This window comes from Drosophila arizonae, chromosome 2 (assembly GCF_054131065.1).
Source record: "Drosophila arizonae isolate 15081-1271.41 chromosome 2, UAZ_ARI_1.0, whole genome shotgun sequence".
In the NCBI taxonomy this organism is placed as follows: Eukaryota; Metazoa; Arthropoda; class Insecta; order Diptera; family Drosophilidae; genus Drosophila; species Drosophila arizonae.
Window position 1 is genome coordinate 3,864,375 of NC_142922.1, and position 20,104 is coordinate 3,884,478.

The 20,104-nt window shown below is 44.2% G+C and overlaps 4 protein-coding genes across 4 annotated transcripts; all 4 read right to left on the bottom strand.

Moving 5' to 3' along the window:
• Positions 1-41: 41 nt before the first annotated feature.
• LOC108620878 (membrane alanyl aminopeptidase) lies at positions 42-3,495 on the bottom strand. The gene is made up of 6 exons (XM_018017883.2): positions 2,621-3,495; positions 2,262-2,558; positions 1,974-2,160; positions 1,669-1,916; positions 500-1,609; positions 42-433 (listed from the first exon to the last, which is right to left on the bottom strand). The coding sequence occupies exons 1-6, from the start codon at positions 3,250-3,252 to the stop codon at positions 136-138; spliced, it is 2,772 nt and encodes a 923-aa protein (XP_017873372.1). The 5' UTR covers positions 3,253-3,495; the 3' UTR covers positions 42-135.
• Positions 3,496-6,587: 3,092 nt separating this feature from the next.
• LOC108620876 (membrane alanyl aminopeptidase) lies at positions 6,588-10,075 on the bottom strand. The gene is made up of 6 exons (XM_018017880.2): positions 9,918-10,075; positions 9,308-9,830; positions 9,076-9,240; positions 8,304-9,020; positions 7,124-8,245; positions 6,588-7,051 (listed from the first exon to the last, which is right to left on the bottom strand). Exons 2-6 carry the CDS (start codon positions 9,823-9,825, stop codon positions 6,757-6,759), a joined length of 2,817 nt encoding a protein of 938 aa, XP_017873369.1. The 5' UTR covers positions 9,826-9,830; positions 9,918-10,075; the 3' UTR covers positions 6,588-6,756.
• A 1,815-nt stretch (positions 10,076-11,890) lies between these two features.
• Positions 11,891-15,097, bottom strand: LOC108620875 (aminopeptidase N). The gene is made up of 4 exons (XM_018017879.2): positions 14,353-15,097; positions 13,817-14,291; positions 13,514-13,752; positions 11,891-13,460 (listed from the first exon to the last, which is right to left on the bottom strand). The coding sequence occupies exons 1-4, from the start codon at positions 15,042-15,044 to the stop codon at positions 12,008-12,010; spliced, it is 2,859 nt and encodes a 952-aa protein (XP_017873368.1). The 5' UTR covers positions 15,045-15,097; the 3' UTR covers positions 11,891-12,007.
• A 1,265-nt stretch (positions 15,098-16,362) lies between these two features.
• On the bottom strand, positions 16,363-19,621 carry LOC108620873 (aminopeptidase N). The gene is made up of 5 exons (XM_018017878.2): positions 19,026-19,621; positions 18,813-18,968; positions 18,041-18,751; positions 16,749-17,976; positions 16,363-16,668 (listed from the first exon to the last, which is right to left on the bottom strand). The coding sequence occupies exons 1-5, from the start codon at positions 19,574-19,576 to the stop codon at positions 16,435-16,437; spliced, it is 2,880 nt and encodes a 959-aa protein (XP_017873367.1). The 5' UTR covers positions 19,577-19,621; the 3' UTR covers positions 16,363-16,434.
• Between the last annotated feature and the right edge of the window lie 483 nt (positions 19,622-20,104).

Sequence of the window (20,104 nt, forward strand, 5' to 3'; positions counted from 1 at the left end):
ATTAATTCCGTTCAAAAACTTCCAAGTTGTAAGCATATGTATTTATTTTCAATATATAAATTCATTTATTATCTAAATTTCTAGTCTCTAGCACGGAAATTTCAACAACAATTTACATTATTCAATATGACGTTCTTAAGTAAGCCAAAAATTTAAAAGTGACGTCACTACCAATAGCAGCGCTGACATCAGCTTTAGATCAGCAGCTCCGTTCCTTGTGGCCAAATAGCGGACAAGTTGATCCAAGTTCAGTTCAGCCCATTTAATGTTTTTTTCGACTTTGAGCAGGGCTTGGCGAAGAATCTCATCAGAGCTCCCGAACAGCATAGAGCTCTCGTTAATGAACTCGGCAAAAAGCTGTTGCTGGTACCTTGTGGTAAAGTATTCCGCCATATCGCTCAAGGCCGTCGCAGTCTTAGGCCAGCTCTGCAAGCTGCGAGTTAAACATTCATGAGGTTAATATTAACATTGAAACGAAGTTCATTGCTCTAGATCTTACGCATCTGCTAACTGCTGGATGTCCGTGGTAACGGCAATAAAAATGCTTGTTACCAGATCGGGATTCTGTCGATAGAGCTGGGCCAGGCCAACAGTTTTTAGGGACACACTGCTGGATTCGTTTAAGATTTCATCGTGGTAGTGCCTATAAAAGTCCCTCGTGCAGCTGGCAGCGCGCCAGAGGAGCTCTCGCTCGGTTGGGTCCGTCTCATTCCTATAGTACTCCATAATGCGAAGGTATCTACCTCCTCTGGAAGCAGCACAGTAATAGGTCTCTCGATAGTCTGGTGATGGGATCTCCGTGCTTTTATCAAAGCTCTCTTTCACTTCGTCTTCACATTTGAAGTGGTGATATTTGCAGAGCCAGGAGACCATCTTGTTGCGATTGTAGACATCCAACACGGTGTCGTTAGAGGCCCATCTCACGCCCAGCTTGGCATAGACGCCATCTGTGATGTCGATGAGATACTTCTTGAAGTTTGGCAATTGGTCTGGGGTCAAACGCATTGCCACTTTATCCATGCCCACGTAGGCTGCATACCAGGGAATATATTCGGTTTCTGTGCTCATGTACTCCATGAACTCGAAGACCTCAGCATAATTATTCAAACCGATCAAAGCTAAATTGAAGAGATCATCAATGATCGCTGCGCGATTCGCAACGTGTATATCGCTGTGGTTGCTTTCGATCAGAGCCTCATGAATCCGCCTCAGCAGCGATGGCGCATACTGCACGCGATAATAGTTGGACTGCTGCAGATTGAGCACAATCCATTCGATTGGGACAGAAAACGGAAGCAGCATAGTGTCGTCCCATTTATTGAAATACGCAACCGGTGCCAAGTTTTCAAAGTCACGCCATACATTTGTGGTGTAGGTTATGGGCACCGTGTAGGTTAAATATCTATCGCTGCCATCGTTGGGATCCAGCATGTATCGGCGTTGCCTTAGAGTGAACGAAGAGGAGTCAACGCGGTTCACTTCGACTATGGGGTAGCCCACCTGCTCGGTGAAGTCGTAAAAGAACTGATCCAAGTCAGCATTCAGAGGCTTGGGCCAATGCGCTTTGAGATGTGTAAACAAATCCTTTGGCACGGTGTTGCCCAGGTGACTAAGGGAATGACGACAGAATAGGTATATTGCAGTTATCCTAGGACAATGCTCACTCACTGCTGCCTGAGGTAGTTGCGAATGGCTAGATCAAAGTTCTCCGCGCCCATCGCATTCCGCCACATGCGCACTATGCTAGAGCCCTTGGCATATGTAATGCTGCTGAACTTGGAGGCGATTTCGGATGGGCTTCGTATGTCCGCCTCGCGGCTTGACAGCGGCTGCGTTCCGTTGTTGGCATCAAGTGTAAAGATCATCTGCAGCTGGCGCACCACGAACTGCTCGTCTAGTTGATAAGCTGGATAGAGCTGTAATGGAACTCTTTGATTTGTCAGGTATCTTAGCTAATATTTGAATAAATTTACTTGATGCGACATAAAGTACTCGTAATATCGCGCGAATGCCTCGTTTAGCCAGAAGTTATTCCACCAGGCAAAGGTCACACTGTCACCGAACCACATGTGCGACGTCTCGTGCACGATGATGCGTATGCTAGTCTCCTTATCGTTCCAGCCATCTGTGTAGTTTGGTCGGTGCACCAGAATATTTTTACTATGAAATGAAGGATATGCAATTGCTAGACGATCTAGTAATGTCTTATTTCTCTGTAACTCGCCATCTCTATTCTTAAGAAAATCTATTTACAATCTAACCTGTAGATGATGAGACCCCAGTTCTCCATGCCGTTGTGCGGAAAGCGCGGGGAAGCGGCATGCAGAAGAGCTTCGTTGCCCAGTTCCTTATAGGGATGTTGGAATAGCTTGTCGTAGGCATCTCTCGCACGCTGGGCCACATTATAGCTGAACTCAGAGTTGCTGTAGTCCTGTGGCCGACTTACCACAGCCAAGTCGCTGAGATTACCGCGTGCTTGGGACTCGGCGACCATAAAAGCAAGCAGATAAGTGGACATGAAAGGTGTTACTTGAAAATGATCCATTGACCGATTATTGCTGCAATTGAAATGGAACCGATAAGCTGGCAGCACGCTTGTTGGCTATCTACATCAGTTTACCGCAGTTCAGTTGTTGCGATAAGCTGCGTATTGCTGATGGCATGCAATCCACTCGGCCGCTCAATGTGCAACTGGAACCTGGCCTTGAAGGCCGGCTCATCGAAGCAGGGAAAGAGCAGACGCGCATAGATCCGTTGTAATTGCGTTAGCACCATCCATTTAGTCAGGCCCGTCTCCTGCTCCACGTAGCTGGCACTGAACAGACCCTTCATATCACTGTTCACCTTGCCCCTGTACTTGAAGTGCAGCGTAAAGTTCGCATTGGGGCTCAAAGGCTGCAGCAGCTGAACAGTCAGCTTCTGTGTTGCCAGGCTATAGGTCAGTGAACTGTTCGCAATACGATAGAGCAGCGAGCCAATGTCATTGTACAGCGCGACCTCGGCTATATCGATATCTTCCTTGTGCAATACAATCGCATTCACATTGGGCTGCGTCGCTTTCAATATTATGTCGACAGCGCCATCGAAGCTGTCGCTGGGTTGATTAGCATCGACTCTCAGACCGATGGTTAGATTATAAAATACAGGCAGCACTGTGCGCTCGAGCCGATAATTCGTACACTCGACACCGGCTATCAGGCCTATAGATAAAAGTCCGGCGAGCAGCCAGACGCTGCGTCCAAGACTGAACATGCCGACAGCAGTTTCAACACTGAGCGTCAAAGCTATTTAAAATTGAATTAGACACAGATGATGATGTGTTTGCGTGATGATAAGATAAGCTGGTCAGTGGCAATCGATGCGATGAATAGGCACCCATTCTGATTCCTATTCCCATAAAGCTTTTCCCTAAAAACCGTATAAAACAAGAGCAATCTATGTAAATTTATAAAATTTTATCTAAGTAAATTTATAAAAATTGACTGATAATTCAAAGTTGAAAAGTAGTTTCAACACATTCATTAAATACATAAGATAGATTTGTGGCCCAGACAGTTCAAAAGTGTTTGTACACCAGTTTATGAGTAGAATTTCGAGGTGTTTATAAAATAAATATGTTAAATATGGATTTAAAAAAAAAGAAAAAAACAAGTAAGAAGACTCTAGTCGAGACTGCTCGACTAGGAGATACCCTGAACCCTCTAAGCATATATTCTAATCATTCTGCACTTTTTTTATGCACACATACATACACATGCACTTATAAGCACGCGCTCTGCTAACTGCGCAGTAAGAAGCGACTGCGCTTGGGCTGCGCTGCAGTGTGGGCAATATTATGAGAATTTATTTGTTGAATAATTTCTTTTGTAGACATACGATCTTAATGAAACTTTTAGAGCGTAATGATATGGTGAATATGTGTGTGCATTCTAAAGCCCAAGTCTCTAGTACTTGAAATGCGTTTTTTACAAATTGGGGGAGAAGGGGGCGTGGTATCCAAAATCTGTAATGTACAAAATCTTTGTATCTATTAACTTTATATACAACACAAATTTGAAGACTCCAGGTCTAAAAATGCTCAAATTAGGCTAAAAAAACAAAATCAATTTTTCGATTATTCTCGATAAAAAAGTTATCGGACAATTTATCAAAAAAATAAAGCAAACTCGTACTGCGTATGGTACTCACGAGTATGCATGCCAAATTTCAGCTCTCTAGCTCTTATAACTTCTGAGATCGACGCACTCATACGGACGGACGGACGGACGGACGGACGGACGGACGGACAGACGGACAGGGCTATATCGACTCAGCTCGTCGCGCTGATCAAGAATATATATACTTTGTGGGGTCTGCCACGCCTCCTTCTGCCCGTTACATACTTTTTCACAAAACCATTATACCCTGATTTCCCATTTTCAATGGGTTCAGGGTATAAAAAACCAGACTGTTTACTGAGTTATAATTTTACTCACTCACAAACATTTCATAACCAAATATATTTATTTCTTTACATTAGCAAGCGGCTCTCTCATAAGGTATTCGCTTCTACTTAAAACTGTGTCAATGTAAGCAAAAGACTTTTTTTTTACTGTGATACTGATTTGCTTATATAAGCAATTAGAGAGACCCGCCTAGAGAGACCTGTCTGAGATTATTTTCAAACAGTATCAGAGGGGTGTTAGGAAGCTCAGAATTTGTATACTAAGTGAAACTAAGTGACATGAGCTTATTGGTTTGGGCCCGTCCATCTGTCCGTATGAGTGCTATTGAGCCTATAGACTTGAATGTTTCAATATATACTCGTGTATACCCGCCTCTAACAAAGTCAAAAAATACCCTGAACCCATTTTCAATGGGAAATCAGGGTATAATGGTTTTGTTGAAATGTATGTAACAGGCAGAAGGAGGCGTGGCAGATGCCACAAAGTATATATATTCTTGATCAGAGCGACTAGCTGAGTCGAGTCTGTCCGTCTGTCCGTATGTTTCAACGCGTCGATTTCCGAAGATATAAGAGCTAGAGACTTGAATTTTTTTTTAAAATGACCGTATATACAGCGCGGACATCGAGTTTGCTTTTAAAATTCGATAAATCATCCCGTTATGTTTTTATCGAGTAAAAACATTCAAGTTCAAATCAGATGCCACTATAGCTAATTGTGAATGATTTTTCTTTTTTTTTAATTTCTCAAATATTCAATATAATATGTAGATCATATGCTGAAAGTTTCATTAAATTCCGTTCAGTCAAAAATTAATAAAAAATAATCAAATATTTGGCCAATTAACAAACGCACGTGCAACAGCTACAACAGCATCTTATGCGTGTGCACACATACATTCAAACTTCTTCTAGACACATTCGTTGAATCACATCAGCTGTTAGTTTCGTTTAGTTTTGGTAGATGGCGCTGCAGCAATGAATCTATTTGAGTTTTGCCAGCGTTAATTGTAGAAGTGAGGTGGCGTAGTGTGTTAGCTGCATGACGCTCGATCGAGAAGTCGCGGTTCGAATCCCGATCGGAGCAGCTGATCTTAATTTTTCTTAATTGTTTCAAAATATTTTTATATTTTCATAAATGAGTTTCCTATTTAATTTATATTTTTAAATACACCGAAATTGAAATTTTGACTATACTTAATGTGCGTTTTTAATAGTTTGGTTATTCTAGCAGATTCTTAGAATCACATCAGCAGTTAGTTTCGTTTAGTTTTGGTAGATGGCGCTACAGCAGTGAATCTATTTGAGTTTTGCCAGCGCCACTAGCAGGAGTGAGGTGGCGTAGTGTGTTAGCTGCATGACGCTCGATCGAGAAGTCGCGGTTCGAGTCCCGATCGGTGCAACTGATGTTAACTTTTTTAATTGTTTCAAAATAGTTTTATATTTATTAAATGAGTTTGGTATTTTAATTATATTTTTAAATACATAGAAATTGAAATTTCAGCCATACTAAATGGGCATTTTTATTTGTTGGGTTCAGGGTAGTATCTAGTCGAGCACTCTCGACTAGAGTTTTCTTACTTGTTTTCATTAGAATAGCTGATAAATCAAAGAATTCAGTTCTAGTATCTTAAACATCCGACTATATTAAGAGTTGGACATTCTAAATGTATTGTTGTGAATGTATATTGTGAATGACTATAATCTGTATTGGTAATGATATGTATATATATACCGGAAAATGCTGGTATCGTTTTAATTATAATTAAGTAGACTATGATTACGATATTATGAATAGGGTAACTTGAAGTTTATCTCATTTTAGCTTATCAACTCAATAAATATTTATTCCTCATCAATATACGAAGCCGCAAAATTGATCGAGTTGTTTTGGTCGGGACAGGCTGATGGATAGCTCTGACTGAGAGTCCGCCGCTGATATCGTTGTTGATAGACACGGTTTATGACCAATATTTGCGGATGGTATGAGCCAGCATACCAATAATGTGTATATACTCCAAATATAGGCAGAATTTTGTAAAATTGTGAAAAAAATTATGCCTGCAGAATTCTCCGAATGCGAACTAACTAATATTGACAGCTGAAACTTATTAACCCACGTCCACGTTCCATAAAGATTAGATTGACTTTTAGATTGTTTTATTATAAGCTAAAATCAACATAGTTGTATTCAAAGCCCTCTTATCTGGCTGGTTTATGGCCTGCTGCACAGGCGGTACAGGCGTGCAAATACTTCAATAGTTGGACGACAGCGCCAATGCCAATCTATGGCAAAGGGGCTAATCTTGGTCTTAACGCAGCAACGTGACCAGGGCCACCAGCAGCAGGGTGAGCAGGCTTAGGCCGCTCAGCGTGGCGCTGCCGTTGCGACTGGCCAGATAGGTGCGGAAGGTGCCCAGCCTGGTCTCGGCCCAGTCTAGATTCTCCTGGACGGTCGTCTCAGCGGCCTTCAGTGTGCTTGCCGAGCTGCCGAACTTGGCGCTGTTGTCGGCATTGAACTTCTTCAGGTCGTCCAATTGCGACTGCTCGGTGAAGCGAGCCGCAAGGTTCGAGACGACTGTGGCCACCGAGGAGTAGCCGCCCATGCTGTAAATGGAAACAAATTCAATATTATAGATATACGTGTCTCAATATCAGTTGGGCAGTTGGGCTACTCACGCTGTGGCCAGTGCATCGACATTGGCGGTGACCAGCTTGAAGACGGGGCTCACATTCTCGTTGTTCTCGGTGTAGAGGGTGGTCAGCACTGAGGACTTGTCCTGGCGACGAATCTCATTGCTCAAAACCAAATTGAAGACACGCTCAATGAGCGCCTGTTGCTTCACACAACCAAAGGAGTTCTGCAGCAGAGTCTCTTCGGTGGCAACCTTTTCGGTCTTGAATTTCGCATAGAGTGCATCGAACTCGGTGGCACCGCCCTCACGCAGCGATACACAGTAGACCACGGAGCGAATGTTCTTGGGCACAGTGTAGAGCGACTTGAAATAGCTCTTGGCCCTGTTGATGCAATCGACGTTGCCATAGCGACAGCTCCAGGACAGCACCTTGGTGCGCAGGTAGATCTCGAGCGCTGTGTTCAGGGTGCTCTCCTCGAAGCCCAGCTCGTTGTAGGCCTTGTTGGTCAGCTGGCGAATGTATGTGCTGAAGTGGTCGGTGTCCGTGCCCAGGCGTATGGCCAAGTAGTTGAAGCCATTGAATGCCGATGTCCAGGGTATATAATTGATTTCAGTTTCCAGATACTCGAGCACCTTCAGTGTGAGCTCGTACTTGATATGTCCGGCACGTGCCAAATTGAGCAAGTCATCAACCACCTGAGCGCGATTCAGCTCATGGATGCCACCCCAGTTGGTGCTGATGAGCGCCTTGTGGATTTCATTCCAGTTACTCTCCGTGTAGTTGACGCGATAGTAGCCCGTCTCCTGGATGTTGGCCAACACCCATGTGGCCGCGCTGGTCAAGGTAACTGTCGCTGGCGTATTGGAGGCTAGCACCAGCTTCGGCTTGGTGTCGTTAAAGTTCTTCTCCAAACTGGTGGTGTAGGTAATTGGCACGGTGTAGACCAAATTGGGGTCGGCGCCGTCAGCTTGCTTAAGGAGGAAGCGTTTCTGGGCAAACTTAATACTCTTGCCATCAGCGCTCAGCTCAGCATTGATCAGGGGATAGCCCACTTGAGTGGTGAAGCTCGTGAAGATCTTTTGCGCATCGGCCTTGAAGCGATCAGCGGGCCAGTTGGCCAGCCAGGCATTCAACAAGTATTCAGGGACCGAAGCCTCATATTGGCTGCAAATTCCATGTGACAAGTATTCATAGCCAGAACGCACTAAGTAAGAATACTTACTATTTGATAAGGTACTCCCGCAGAGATTTCTTGAAATTATCCGAGCCCATTGCATGCTCAATCATACGAATAAAGGATGCGCCCTTATTGTAGGAGATGCTATTGAACATCCGACTCAGGTGAGCCGGCGTGAATGTGTTCTCGTCGCTCAAGGGATTGGTGGCGTTGGTCGAATCCATGCCCATGACCGACTGAATCTGATCGACCACAAACTGCAGATCCATGCTCCACTCCGTTTCGACCATGGCGGTGCCAAAGTATTGGAAATACCTGGCAAAGCCCTCATTCAACCAGGTGTAGCTCCACCATTTGCAGGTGACCAGATCACCGAACCACATATGAGCCTGCTCGTGGGCGACAACAGCTGCAATTGATTGACGGGATGACAGAGTCGTGGCGGTCTCATCCACCAGCAGACTGCGCTCCCTGTAGGTCAGCAGGCCCCAGTTTTCCATGGCACCCGCTGAGAAATCGGGTATGGCAGCCATGTCCATTTTATCATTGCCTAGCGTGTAGTAGTTCAAGTCCAGATAGGTGCTCAGCTCGGCAAGAATCTTGCGACCCACGTTGAAGCTGTATTGGGTCTGTGGGTAAAACTCGGGACGCGCCAAAACTCCGAACGTCTCATCTTTGCGGATGGAGAACTCCGAGATAATGAAGGCCAGCAAATAGGTGGACATTTTGGGTGTGGTTTTGTATACATCCAAAAAGTATTCGCTTAAGTAAACATGGGATTTAGCATACATTTGCAAGAAGGTCTCTTGAAACCTACCCATTCTGCATAGGCGTTGAGGATATTAGCCTTGTATTACTAACAGTATTGTAGGAGCGAGGGCGTATCAGATTCACATCAAAGGTGGCCTTAAACTGCGGCTCATCGAAGCTGGGGAAGGCCCGACGTGCATGATTTGTCTGGAACTGTGTGGAGCCCAGCCATCTGCCAAAGACAAAACAGACAAAACTTTCAGTGATGAAATTGAAGCCAGCGAATCATTTGCACGCACTTCGTCTCATTGTTGTCGTTCACATAGGAGCTACGATAGAATCCATGCATATCATCGTCCATCGTTCCCTTGTAAACGAAATGCAAAATGTAGCGCTGATTGGCCACCAGATCCGATGTTGTGGTCAGGTTCTTAATGTCGGTCTCCAAATTGTGTGGTCCAACTGTCAGCTGAATGGGATTAGCTGCAACACTTCCTGTGGCCGGTTTCGCCCAGTATTCCGACTTCGTATAGTTCAAGTTTCTCGAGTGCAACGACACGATCCTTGTTGTCGACACCGGCTCGATTTCGATGAATACCTCACCGTCGAAGGTAAAGCGAGCCGTATCGCTTTCTAGCAAATATGGGCGCAACGTAATATTGTAGTTAATGGGATTGATGTGCGTTGACAATCTGTATTCCCAGTTCTCTGGTTCGGCAAAGGTAGACGGTGGCAGGACTTCCGGTTCCTGTCGTGGAGCCGCCAACACGACGCACAGACAGACCGCCCCGAGGACAGCCAAATGCCGACCGAACATTTCAACTGCAAATTATTAAGATTTCGAATCAATGCTCAAATAGATAATTACAACAATTATTTGAGCAGAATATATATTTAATAGGCACTCACTTTCTATTTGAAATATCACTAGACTAGAACAAAATTCGCGACTAAAGCACTGCGGAGAGCAACGCGAAAAACCAAACTGAAGTTAACTGGCAATTGTGTGTGCTATATATGATGACTTTAACAGCGTTTTATCTCTAACCTTAAAACATTTTATTTGAGTCAAGATAATTTACACATTGCTTATAGATTAAACGACGATTACGATGACGCCCCGATAAGAGAGTCAAGCGTGATTTATGCCCTATATATATGTGGGCACATGCCAATCAATGACTTAAGTATAGCCGGCTGTTATATATGGAAAGATTTAACGATGGACTTTAATTCAGATACCATAAAAGAAATGACTAATACAATGCGGGTAAAGCACACCAAATAGTTAGCAGTATGTGCCAAATAATCGATTGACTAAATCCTAAATCTGTATGCCCTTGCCACTTCAAGTAACGCCTATATCAGCTTTTAATTAGTCTTCGAGATAAAGCGAAGTGTTGGACACATAAATATCGAGTGAAAAAGGCAAGTGTTATGCAGCACATTCTAAACTGATCTAAATTTATGTATGATTCACATATTGTTTTTCATTTCAATCAAGTTTATAAACAAATGCTGCAGTATCAATAGATAGTAGTACTTTGGCAAGATAACTAGAAAATAAGAATCGAAAGGGAGATCGACGAATCAGTCGGTGCGCAGATCTCGTCAACTAAAAAGCTATTTCAAAAATAAAATGAATACGTATCGTTGACTAAAATTGTTAGCTGGCTCAAATTGATGATAAATATTCATAAGTTGATTTATAGCCATCGAAAAAATTAGACCACATATATCAGGAAGTCTATAATTATTTTTAGCTGTGTACACATATAGTTTAACTTAAACAGTTGAGTCACTCAGAGAGCTTATGACAGAGCATAGGTATTTCTGTTCTTCTATGTAACTTATATATGAGTTGTATTTCATAAAATAATAATGCTTTTGAGTGGTCGGGACTTCCCGACCAGAAGATACCAAGCGTTTATATATATAAATAGCTGATATTCTGATAAGCTTTCGGGTCCCGTCATATGTGAGTGATGCTTAAGCTACGTCTCAAAATGGAAATTCGATTTTTTTCGATTAAGTGGATATGAGATTACCCATCGAAAAATGAAAGAAGCTCGTACTACATATGGTATACGGAAAAATATATTTAAAGTTATTTATTGCTGCCTTCTCACCGACGGACGGATTTATTTTTAATGGGGACGGACGGGTGGAAGGACAATATGGAAAGAAATAAAGTATTACAAAGGTTTATCTAATCGCATTAATCATAAATTGGCATTATAAGAGGCATTACAATAAATTTTTTCTAATAAAATAATATGATAAAGTTTTTTTATTTTGCTTATTATAGGCAATAAAATGCTTGTGACACGGGGCTTATTGCTAATCTATCACATGAGGCTAGACCAGTTAGTAATAATAATCGGAAATTAGAAACTTCAAACGTTGCATTTGTTAATGAAGCCCGTTGATAAAGATTTTAGTCTCTTATCACATAGTATACCTAAAATTTTCCAATCATTTTAATGTACTGCGCGAATGAACTCGATTGAAATTTGATGGTTTCGGTGAACTTAAATGTTCTGGAATTGCTTGAAGTTGAATCAAATAACGTCATCATCGCCTGATAAGCACAAAATGGCGTACTTCATGGACGGATTAGTCAATTCCTGATTGGCTACATGTGCCGTTATGGTTATCGATAACGATTATTGTTGCCATGTGATCGAATTGCTCAAATTTGATAAGTCATTGAGCTATTTATGGTAGACATAAACTACAAAATCCTAAGTCACATGTAACGTTTACCAAAAACATAAAGAAATTGATTCCACCTTCATAAATACAAAAATATTTTTGGAATGACAACATGGAAATAGTTAATAGACTTTGTCATCGGGTGGAAATGATTGTTGCGACAGGAGTTTGATTTGAATATTTTTTATTGAGAAACGGTAGAATCGGAAATTTATTTACATTCATATTGGTCAAGCGAGGTAGTCATACCTTAAATTAACTTAGTGAGTCCTACAAAATACATCTTAGAAGAACATGGCGACGAAGAGGCACAGCGCCATGGCTAGCACAGATGCTGTCAGAGCGGGACTGCCGTTACGGAAGGATGTTACCCAGGAAATGATGGGTCCCCGGTTGGAAGCCAGCCAGGCCATGTTCGCCTCAACGTTAGTGTCCACGCTTGCCTGAAGTGTTGCGGGCACATAGTCGGAGTCTTTGACCGCATCGATCAGTTCCTGCAGCTTAGCCCTTTGGCCGTCGTTGACCACATACGAAGACATGCCCAGAATGTCAGAGTATAGTGGGTTAACGCCACCAAAGCCAGCATTCAGCTGGGCATACTTCTCCCAATTATTGAGCAGAAAATCGATGCAGACATTCAGACCCACCGATCCACGAGAGTAGGTGGGAGTGAGTAGCGTATAGCGCTCCTGAGTGCGCAGCTGGTTATTCGTATCGATGCTGCTGGAAACGTATTTCTCCAGCTGCTTCTCATTCTGTGCGCAGCCCAGGGCTGAGATGAGCAGACGACGCTCGGCCTGGTTGTTTGACTGCATCAGTTTGTCGTAGACAAAGTCAAAGGTTGTATCGTCGGCCTGCTTGAGACCATTGCAGTAGACGGGCGTCTGTAGATTGGGTTCGATCGGGGTGCCGTACTTGATCAAGGCTTGCAGCTTGGCGTTTGTCTCATCCAGGCAGCTCTTCAAGCCGGCCAGACAGGCCACATTAATGACCGCGTTGCGGGTGAACTTGACCAAGTGTTGCTCTCCGCTCTGATCGTTCACGCCAAACTTATCGAACTGCTCGCTGACCAATGCAGCAACATAGAATTGGAAATTCTCGTAGGCTTCATCACCGCTCAGATAGCGATTGAATACACTGATCACGGAATTAACCGTTGACCAGGGTGCATATTGAGTTTCCTGCGGCAGGTAGGTCAACAGCTGAAGGAGCACATTATGTGACAGGCGACCGCTTGTAGCGAAACGGTATGCGTCATCAATCAGCTGGGCGCGATTACGCGGATGAATCTTGTGCGGACGATCGGCCAAACCGTTACTGATCAGCTGCCAGTTCTGTGTATCATAGTTGATGCGATAGTAGCCCGTGGACTGTTTGTTCAGTATCAGCCAGTCATCGCTCTTCAGCGCGGTATCGTTGATGCTCAACTCCTGGTCCTTGTGCAGATAGTGAGTGGCCTCAGTGCGACGGAAATCCGGATTCGATTGCAATGCATAGTTCACTGGCACGTACCAGGTCTTGTCGCCCTTGGCGTCCTTGTTGTTGGTGTACTGCTCCTGCTTGACGGTGAAGGATCCATTGTTATAGTTGCGCTCCACAGTCAGCAGTGGCAGTCCCCCCTGGCGGGTCCAGCTGGTCATCATGTCGTCCACAAGAGCTGGCACCTCATAGTTCAATTCGCGAGCGGCTAGCGCAATGGCATTGAACAAATCCGTCTCATTGGCAGCGGAATAGGCCCTAGAATATCAGCAATTAGTTTCGAATTAAGATCAACTGGATGATATGCATACTTCTCCACCAGATAGTTGTGAAGACCCTGCTGAAAGACGGTGTTGGTAAGGGCGTGACGCCACATGTCCAGCACAGAGCCTGCCTTGGCATACGCAATTGAGTCATAGAGCAACGAAATGTCCGAAGGCTTCTCCACGTAGTAGGTCATAGGGCGCACTGAGGGATTGCCGTCACTTATCATGGCGCTCTGATATGAGCCAGTATGGAAAGTCTGGAATATATCCCATTCTGGATAGGCCTGTTTGGGGTAATCAATTCGAGTTAGGTCTCAGTCGGTCTTCTGTTAATAAATATTCGCTTACCAAATCGACAGCCAAGTTCTCGAAGAGCGTGGCAAAACCCTCTTTGAGCCAGAGATAGCTCCACCATTCGATGGCCACCAGATCACCGAACCACATGTGCGCATCCTCGTGCGCCTCAATGGTGGCAATGTTTGTCTGTGTATTAGTTGTAGAGTTCTCCACATTGTACAGCAGATATTCCTCGCGATATGTGGCCAGGCCCCAGTTCTCCATGGCGCCAGCAGCGAAATCGGGTATAGCTGCCTGATCCAGTTTAGGCAGAGCGAACGGTACACCGAAATAGCCAGAGAGACGTTTCTCGACCAACATGCCAGTGGTCAAGGCCCATTCCTGCTCATGCTCGGTGCCCTTGCGGGAGAAGACGCGCTGGGGCAGGCCGTTAAGCTCACCCTCTGAAGACACAAACTCCGATACAATGAAGGCCACCAAATAGCTAGGCATTTTGACAGTGGGCTGGAAGGCCGTAACACCCGGGCTAGAGAAGTCAACCGAAAATCAATTGAAAGGATCTTCTTAGGATATATGACTAAACCAACCTCGACTTGGCCACATCCACTGGCATATTGCTGATGGCATTGTAGCTGGGATCGTGATGTATGGTGATTGTAAAGATGGCACGCTTGGCTGGCTCATCATAGCAGGGGAAGGCGTGACGGGCATCGGTGCTCTCGAACTGAGTGGTGGCCAGGTATTTCGTAGCACCAGTCTCATCAGTGTAGCGGGATAGGTAGAAGCCGCCATTGTCCAAGCGCAGATTGCCCGTGTATTTAATGGTGACCAGCCAGATGGAGTCCTCTTCAAAGGTTAGACCCAAGGCGGACAGGTGCAAGAACTCGCGCTCTTTATCCTCAACGATGTCAAGTGCCACAGCAGTTGACTCAGCTGCATCACTCTTGCGGATTGTCGCTCCCAGAATCGCTAGTTGTCGGGCATGTACCACAATATCCGAGCTGGTCTCCAGAACTTTCACCGTGATGGTCACAGTTCCTTGAAATTCAGTCGTGCCATCGTGCACATTCGTGGTTAGATCGATATTGTACTCTAAAGGCTCCGTGTTATTGGGCAGCCGATAGGTCTGCTCATCGGCGCGTTGAGCCACACGCAGATTGGGATTCTCGATCAACTGCTGCTGCTGCCGCTCGAACGGCGGGAACTGGCGGACAACGGCCGCATGGGTGGTGGCCAGCACCAGCAGTAGGATCAGGATCGGAGTGAAAACGCGAGCCATGTTGTCTGCGGTGCGACGACAGCTGGACAACAACTGAGCAGCGCTCGCTGATTTTTCACTTATAAACCAAATTGTTACGGCAATCGAGGCAGATTTTCAGTTCGCACTTAACTGGTGTAGCGCATCTTATCGGCCGACAAGGCATAAAGATTATTTTAATCACTGGCGGCCGCCCCTAAAACGCCATCAAAACGTTCAATTCAATTTGCTGGCCAATAAAAAAACACCGTAAATCATAGTAACGATCTCAGGCCAGAACGCGTGCGCCTTGGCTTTAAGCCATAATATCGCTCAATACGGTTGTCAAGTGCCCGAGTGGGCAGTGGACTGGCTGTTAGCTAATTAGATAACATATCGACTGGACGCCAGTTGAAAATGGAGATTCAGGCGGCCTTTGTTGATAGCAGAACTCTCATTGTGATTTTACCATGTCATCTACTGTGTCTCTTATCAAAAACTTGTTAACATACAAATGCTAAACAGAGACAAAAATTAAAAGGCATTTTTTGCTCTGGGAGCGGAACAACTTAATTAATGGCCTTATGATAACTGATATTTACGATTTTCAAATGAATTTTAAAGTTCCGAAAAGAAACGTAAAGTCACGAGGTTCTCAAAGGTTAACTCTGAAGAAAAAAAAAAAACAAAAAACAAAAAATTCTCTGGGAAAAAATACTCGACAATAATTTACCCTATCGATAGGTTTAATCTCGACTACAAATGGGCCATATAGATTGGCATTGAAATTCCATTGAAAGCTTAATGGAAAAACTTTTGTAAAATGTGGTCGATAATGATATTAATGATAATGTATAACAATAATAATCTTTGCGTAGCTAGAATCTTTCAAAAAAAAACTTAACCAATTCAAATTAATCTCAAGAGGTTGTTCAAATAAAAAGCGAAAATATATTAAATGAGAATTTTGTTTGTTTATAGAGTATATATCCTTCTAGACATTACATGCATTTATAGAACTACAATCGAAACAATTTTACAGAGTTAAATTATGACTCTGATCTCACGAAGCCGTCAATCGAAAAGCGCAAGGCTTATGAGGTTCATAAATATTTTAAAGTATCGCAATTATGGCCGAAACATGATATGTACATTTGGTTATGACAATTGTATATTGGACTTAGCCAGAACTATCACGGCTTTATGAGTACTGTGTAAATGCGATAAGATTGATCAAACTCAAGTGCTATAAACTGAAATTTCCGATAATCAGCTCTAATGAATCTAAACTGTTATTAGTACTGCAGACTTCTGAAAAAGACGTAGAAAATTTCACCACTGGTCAAAATACGTACACCAATTTCGTTATGGCTTATGGAAGGGGAATCACGTCGATTTATTTTTCTAGTTTAATTCTTAGAGCAATCGTATTTCAATTAAATCCATGACAAAGCAAAGATACCAACGCTGCGAGCACCACAAATAGCGACGCAGAGAGGGAGCTGCTGCCATTGCGGCGATAGACAGCCAGCCAATCCATTATCGGCTGACGATGCACATCCAACCAATCAAAGTTGCTCTTCATGGCGTTCTGCACACTGGTTTCGGTATTATCTTTGAGATACCCTGCGCCATTCGCTTTGATTTTGGCCACCAGCGCATTGAGCTGTTAGGGAAATTAATTTTTTTTTTTTCAGAATAGGAAATTGGGAATTGGAAGAAGCAAAAAGCAGAGTTTGAACTTACTCGATTCTTCTGAGACTCGCTGACCACTGATCCTGCTATACGGCGCAGTACGTCGTCCAACGGTTTCTCATTGGGATTCAGATCGCCATATGCCTTCCAATTGGCATCCAAGAAGTCCAAGCTAGCAGTTAGACCGATTTCGCCTCGTGAGTGGGCGGTATCTAGTAGACTGGTGCGCTCAAAGGTCCTCAGAGAGTTGCTCATGTCGAGGGAGCTCTCGAAGAATTTCTTCAGCTGGCTGGCATTCTGCAAGCAGCCCAGCGCAGAGATATAGAAGGAGCGATCGCTGTCATCAGTGGAAGCGAACAGAGTTTTTAATACCAAATCGAAGGTTGTGTCTTCGGCCTGACGCAGTCCGGCGCAATAGGCCTGGTTTCTCAATGTTGGCTCGATAACCACACCATCCTGCAGATATTGCTGCAATTTCGTATGCGACTGCTTATAGCACTCGGTGCTGCCCACCTGGCAGGCCAGGCTCACCAGGATCACGCGCAGATAGTTGTTCAAATAGTGCTCGCCGGGTATTTCATTGACGCCCAACTTGACGAAGATATCCTCGACCAGTTCGATCACAAACTCACGGAAGTGCGCGTAATTGGCATCGCCACGCAGATAAGTATCGTATATATTCAATATACTATTGGCTGTAGACCAGGGCGCATATTGATTCTCATTGCGCAGGTATGACATCAGGTCCAACAATATACTATGGCTGATGCGACCCGTGTCCACGAAGCGGTACGCATCGTGCATGAGCTGTGCGCGATTGCGTGTGTGGAAATCGTAGGGGCGATCCCTCAGACCCTGTGCAATCAGCCGATAGTTTCGCTCATCATACAATATGCGATAGAAGCCAGTGGACTGTTTGTTGAGTAGCAACCAATCGGAGCTCGCAATTTTAACGTCGCTTATTGTGTGCTCCTTGACTTTCGGCAGATAATGCGAGGCCTTGGTTTGGCGATAGTCGGGACTCGATGCAGTTGCATAATTGATGGGCACATACCAGGTATCCGTGTTAACGGTTGTCTTGTTGTTCAAAAAGCGCTGTTGCGTCACGCTAAAGGTGCCAGCATCATAATTACGCTGCACGGTCAGCAAAGGGAAGCCCACCTGCGTGGACCAGCTGGAAAAAATGTCAGCAACGCTGAAGGGCAGCTTGAGGGACAGCTCGTCGGCCGCGTTCTGCAGTGAGGCAAACAAATCCCATTCGTCCGTCGAGTTGAACTGACTGAAAAAACAAAAGTGTTATACATATTGGTATTTTAGATTAGATATCATTAAAAAATACTTACTGTTTTTTTAGATACAGTTCCAATCCTCGCCGGAACACGGCATCCGTAAATGCATTCTTCAACATATACAGCACACTGGCTGGCTTGGCATAGGAGATGGTGCCATATCGGTTTGAGATCTCTGAGGGCGTTTGCACGTAATGCGACATGGGCGTGCTCAAGGAGGCATCGTTAATCAAAGCTGAGTAGTAGTCGCTCACATGGAATATTTGATAGGTGTCCCACTCGGGGAACGCAATATCATTCGATTCATACGAGTAGAGGGTGGCGAAACCCTCCTTAAGCCACAGATAGGTCCACCATTTGATGGATACCAAATCACCGAACCACATATGCGTATACTCGTGTCCAATTATATTGGCAATGTTCGTTTTCTGATTGATAGTCGAGCTTTCCTTGGTCCACCACATGTACTGCTCCCGATAGGTGGCCAGGCCCCAGTTCTCCATGGCTCCGGCTGAAAAATCGGGTATGCCCGCCTGATCCAGTTTGGGCAAAGCGAACGGAACACCAAAATACTTAGCCAAACTGGACTCGACAACAAGGCCAGACCAGAGGGCCCACTCCTGTTCGCTCTGCCTGCCCTTGCGTGAAAAAACGCGTTGAGGCAATCCATTTAGCTCGCCGCCTGTGGACTCAAAGTCTGATACAATAAATGCTATCAAATAGGTGGACATCCGTGGCGTTGTTTGAAATGCGGTGATGCCGGAGCTATCATAAAATCGATATTGATTAAGTAGGAGAACGATAATGTTATCTACTTGGCACTCACCTCGACTTGGCCACATCCACTGGCATATTGCAGATGGCTGTGTAACTGGGATCGTGATGTATGGTGATCGTAAAGTTGGCACGCTTGGCCGGCTCATCATAGCAGGGGAAGGCGTGTCGGGCATTTGTGCTCTCAAACTGAGTGGTGGCCAGATAGCTGAAGCAAAAGTCAATAATAAGCAAAGAAAATCAATTACAAGCGACAAGAACCTACTGTACAGCACCATTATCATCAGTGTAGCTGGATATGTAGAAGCCGCCCATATCTAAGCGCAGTTGGCTAGTGTAGTTGATGGTTACCGTCCAGTTGGAGCCCGCCTTGAGGGTGTCTGTGTGCGTAAGGATCAGAAACTCGCGTGTCGTTTCGGTCGATCCTACCACTGCAATTGGTTGACTCGACAAAGAGTCCTTGCTTTGTATGGTAGCGTTGAAACTACTGATTTGCCGATAATGAAGTGTGATCATTTTAGTATCCTCAACAACTTGAATATCAATCTTCACGACGCCACTGAAGTTCCTTGTGCCCTTGTGCACTTCCGTCCACAGCTCCACATTGTAGGATATGGGCACCGTATTGTTTGGCAAACGATAATTATCCACGCTGTTATTATCCGCGCGCGGTTCAATGTATCGAACTAGGCTTTGATCTCCTTTAGTCTCCAGCTGCTTGAACTCATCAACCGGCGGCGAGATGAGTCGAGCCTGTTGACTCCCCGCAATCAACAGCAGCAGCAACGGCAACGAATTCACTATCCAGCGCGCCATGTTAAGCGCCCTAGGGTCACGTATGCGTATATGAAGCAGAGACTGGTATGGCCTGGAGTACTTATAGTAATCGTCATATCTAATCTAATAATAAATTAATATGAAACACGAAATTAGCTTATTGCCCCAAATAGTTATGCCATTCGCACGGTCGATCGTAAACTTAATCGAATGTCCATCATTCAAGCAGCTTATCTCTAGACATGGTCTATAAATGTTGCCCATTATTAAGTGCTCAACAAACATTAAAAAAAACTTTTAAATACCATTGGCACTTGTTAATTTGAAAATTGGCCATTCACTTAGTAAATCAAAATAAAATAAACTTGAATGAATTTCAATTTTCAGTTACTTAATCATGTCTTTTATCACGGAGAGTGCCATGCTTGTATCATTGACCTAACTCATTATTGTTTTACTAATAAGTCTAAATATAAACCATTGACCGCCAAATTAATATGATTGTTTATTTGCAAAATCAATTGATCGATTATTGTCGATCAAAATATATTGGATGCGTTATCGAAA

Coding starts and splice junctions, on each gene's coding strand:
- LOC108620878 (XM_018017883.2), bottom strand. CDS start 3,252: ATGTTCAGTCTTGGACGCAGCGTCTGGCTGCTCGCCGGACTTTTATCT. Junction 1,610..1,668: donor CGCAACTACCTCAGGCAGCA/GTGAGTGAGCAT, acceptor TCATTCCCTTAG/TCACCTGGGCAACACCGTGC. Junction 434..499: donor ATCCAGCAGTTAGCAGATGC/GTAAGATCTAGA, acceptor TTTAACTCGCAG/CTTGCAGAGCTGGCCTAAGA.
- LOC108620876 (XM_018017880.2), bottom strand. CDS start 9,825: ATGTTCGGTCGGCATTTGGCTGTCCTCGGGGCGGTCTGTCTGTGCGTC. Junction 9,021..9,075: donor TCAACGCCTATGCAGAATGG/GTAGGTTTCAAG, acceptor TGTTTACTTAAG/CGAATACTTTTTGGATGTAT. Junction 8,246..8,303: donor CGGGAGTACCTTATCAAATA/GTAAGTATTCTT, acceptor TGGAATTTGCAG/CCAATATGAGGCTTCGGTCC.
- LOC108620875 (XM_018017879.2), bottom strand. CDS start 15,044: ATGGCTCGCGTTTTCACTCCGATCCTGATCCTACTGCTGGTGCTGGCC. Junction 13,753..13,816: donor AGAACTTGGCTGTCGATTTG/GTAAGCGAATAT, acceptor TACCCCAAACAG/GCCTATCCAGAATGGGATAT. Junction 13,461..13,513: donor CACAACTATCTGGTGGAGAA/GTATGCATATCA, acceptor CTGATATTCTAG/GGCCTATTCCGCTGCCAATG.
- LOC108620873 (XM_018017878.2), bottom strand. CDS start 19,576: ATGGCGCGCTGGATAGTGAATTCGTTGCCGTTGCTGCTGCTGTTGATT. Junction 18,752..18,812: donor GTGGATGTGGCCAAGTCGAG/GTGAGTGCCAAG, acceptor ATTTTATGATAG/CTCCGGCATCACCGCATTTC. Junction 17,977..18,040: donor GAACTGTATCTAAAAAAACA/GTAAGTATTTTT, acceptor TTGTTTTTTCAG/TCAGTTCAACTCGACGGACG.